At 61.9% G+C, this 3,402-nt stretch overlaps 1 protein-coding gene across 1 annotated transcript; it reads right to left on the reverse strand.

Annotated features, from left to right (window-relative positions):
• Nucleotides 1–545: 545 nt before the first annotated feature.
• Nucleotides 546–3,402, reverse strand: LOC116464870 (paraneoplastic antigen Ma6F-like). Its single transcript, XM_058435183.1, has one exon. It carries the CDS (start codon nucleotides 3,400–3,402, stop codon nucleotides 1,687–1,689), a length of 1,716 nt encoding a protein of 571 aa, XP_058291166.1. The 3' UTR covers nucleotides 546–1,686.

The raw sequence follows: 3,402 nt of genomic DNA on the forward strand, positions 1-3,402 counted from the left end.
CTTTCTCATTGTGGGTGCTACTGACCTTGTGGGCAGGACTGATCTTTCTTGCATGGCCTCAGAAACACATGACCCACGTTCAGAAGTCCTGAACCCTAAGGACGGAATGCCAGTGGCACCTTCCCCCAAATCGAGTAAACAACCAGCATCACTCCCACATATTTTTAAAAGCTGCAGGGAGCAGGACAACACCAATTCAAGGACTAATGAAACCCCAAAACTTGACAATTCACTTATAAAACATAAGACAAGCCCTTGTCATGCCCTCGCATGCTGGTCAAAGTGCTCTCACTTACACTCTCTTTGGAGATGTCCCCCAGGGGTGCTGGGCAGAAATATTTTTCCTCTTCTCCATGCCCACCCCATCCCCAGCCAATCCCCCTCCCCTAGTTTCCCACAGCAGAGGCAAGGCCGGCTGGAACAAGGAATGAAATTTATTGAAGAGAAACATATACTGAAACCATTGAAGAGAATGAAACCACAATACGGAAAGAAAGCACAAACGGCCACCACAGGCCACAGGTCCCGGGCCCCCTCCTCCTGGGGTTCCTGGCAAGGCGCCTCATCTGCTCCCCCTCCCGCTGCTGCCCCTGCTGCCACCTCCCTCCTTCCCGAGGGCTCCAGGGTCTGCCTTTTGCCAGGACAGTGGACTCCAGCAGTGTCCACTGGCTTCAGGGAGCCCCCTCCTGAGCCCATCCTTACGGCCCTCACAGGACAGTCACAGAACACTGGGAAACACCAGGGAACACCCCACCAGGCTGAGGAAACTGAGTCACAGGTAACAACAGGGGTGAAACGCCAAAGCATAGTCCCTGTGGAGCCTCACGCAGCCCCACTCTGCCCCGGGTCCGGTTCTTCTTCCCGCAGTCACGGTCACCATCGTGGTCACGGGGTGAGCGTCCACCTTGCCCTGGCGCCTCGTTCCCGCCATCTCCTGGGTCTGCGCTGGGGGCCTCTGGGGAGGAGCTGCTCAGAGAAGAACACGCAGCTCCACGAGAACAAGCAGCCCCTGGCCTAGATCTACGCCAGGAAAGCAGAGGTGGTGCTCGTGACGCAGGACAGCAGCGAGCAGAGCCTGGGCTCGCAGGAAGCTCACAGCACATGCCCCGGGCCCAGAGGTGGCCACCTGCATGGGCACACAGTACATGACTTTTCGCAGGAATGATGGCTAGCAGTGGGTGGGCGTCTGCTGGGCGCGTGGGTCACACAGGTGATGGTGAGCTTCCCGGAACAGGGGGCAGCCTGCCCCGGAGATGGCAAGTGGGCTGACCCCTCTTGAGAGATCCCAGGCAGCTGGCAACCTTGAGAGGGCCTCTTTCCCCCTGTCTCTCCCAACTCAGGGCCTGGGTTGGGGGGCAGACATCTTCAGGTGCCCCCACCCAGGCCACAGCTGGTGACTCAGGGCTCCGTCCAGGCCAGCTCCCCGTGGCGGCAGGGTTTGGGGCTGGGGCTGGGTGTGCTGGGTGCAAGGGAGGGAGGGAGAGACGCCTCTCCCCACCCCATTTTGTATCAAACGTGGTCATCTGGGTCACAGGGAAGGAATGGGGGTGGTGGCCAGAGCCCCTTGGGGGAGGTGGGGGGCCCTTACTCCTGAATGTGGGGTGAGGGACTAGCCCTGGCCTGGCCTCCGTCTGCCTCCAAGGCGCTGCTGCCCAAGAGGAGAGGAGGCCCTGGGGCTCTAGGAGCCTATTTGCCCTGGGAGGACTTGGGCTGGCCCGCGTCCACGGCCCCGTCCTCATCCTCGTTTTCGGGCTCCTCCAAGATGGTCTGGAGCCTCGCCAGTGGGGGTTTCCTGGCTTCCTGGCCTCTCACCTGGATGAGGCCCACTGGACCCCAGCTAAGACCTCCCGGGAACACCCTGACAGCACTGCTCATCCGGGCTGGGGAGGAGCCCCAGGGGACCTCTATGGGCCTTGCCTGACCTAGGCCTTCGGGGCCTGCAGGGTCACTTTCACCTTCCCCAGCGGCATGGGCTCCCCTTGCAGCCTCTTTGGTGGCAGAAGCGGCCTCGGCAGCATCTTCTGCTCCGGGACCAGCTTCGCTGGCATCCCCCTGGGCTGGGGAGGCCTGGGCAGCAGCTGGGTCTTCACTCTCCACTGGGGCCGCTGCCCAGGCCACACCCTGCTGGCTCCTCGCTGGGGAGGCCGCCCACGCCTCCATGTCCCGGATGAGCCGCAGCAGCCCCAGGAAGCCGGGTGGCCTCCTCTCCAGCTGCAAACCTCTCAGGGTATCCTGGAGGGCCTCGCTGGGGCGGGCCCGAGCCAGCACCTGCCGTAGTCGCAGGTAGTTGGCCAAGGCTGGGCAGACGGCCCCCTTCTCCACAGCCCTCTGCAGCAGGCCTTCCAGGCGCACCACGAAGGCAAACAGCCCTTCCTGGGGCCCCTGGGTGCAGGTCAGGAACTTCAGCCTCGAAGTCATTCGAGTGTCCCGGTTCCTAAATACCTGCCCCAGCGCCGCCAGGCAGTCCAGCGCGGACAAGTTAGGATCTTCCTCCAGGAGGCCGCTCACGACTTCCAGGGCTGGGCCACCCAAGCTCTCCAGCAGCCGCCTCTTCTTCTCCCTTTCCGACGCATGGTGCCACAGCTGCAGCATATCTTTGGCGTCCTCCAACCAGCTCTCAAAGGACTCTTCCACGCAGCCTGGCTGCTCCCTCCCGGAAAAGGGTCTCAGTTCCCGGTAGGCCATAGTTTTCACCAGAGGCCGCAGGGTCTGGCGCCATGACTGGGTCCAGGCCTCCACCGCACCTGCACCTACTGCCTCACCTGCAGCTCCTGCCTCACCTGCACCTCCTTCCTCACCTGCACCTCCTGCCTCACCTGCACCTCCTACCTCACCTGCACCTCCTACCTCACCTGCACCTCCTTCCTCACCTGCAGCTCCTGCCTCACCTGCTGCTCCTTCCTCACCTGCACCTCCTGCCTCACCTGCACCTCCTGCCTCACCTACACCTCCTGCCTCATCTTGACCTGCAGATCTTTCCTCATTCACACCTCCTGCCTCACCTACAGATCCTGCCTCACCTGCAGCTCCTGCCTCACCTACACCTCTGGCCACTGCTTGCCCCTGGGGCTGTGCAGGGAAACTGGGTATATCCTGAAACTCAGCATCAGGGGCCTGGGGCAGTGAGATCACTTTCCAGGGTCCCCCTTTGCCTGCTATTTGGCGGGGAATCAAGCTTCGGTTTAAACCCTCAGCGAATTCCACCAAGGCTGCCCTGGCCCCAAGCTCCTTTCTGAAGACCTTGATGAGCACTCGGTACCTGCCCAGGGGCGCCAGGGCAGCCCGCACGGCCTCCTGGAACTCATGTTCCTCGCAGTCGTCAGGGATATCCAGGATGAGCAGGGAGCGCTCTGCGTTCACACCCATCCTCCTGCACCAGTCCTGAAGCATCGCCAGAGCCAT

The sequence above is a fragment of the Hylobates moloch genome, unplaced genomic scaffold (assembly GCF_009828535.3).
Source record: "Hylobates moloch isolate HMO894 unplaced genomic scaffold, HMol_V3 SCAFFOLD_2019, whole genome shotgun sequence".
In the NCBI taxonomy this organism is placed as follows: Eukaryota; Metazoa; Chordata; class Mammalia; order Primates; family Hylobatidae; genus Hylobates; species Hylobates moloch.

Excerpts from the sequence above, each read along its gene's own strand:
- LOC116464870 (XM_058435183.1), bottom strand. The coding sequence starts at position 3,402 with ATGGCTCTGGCGATGCTTCAGGACTGGTGCAGGAGGATGGGTGTGAAC.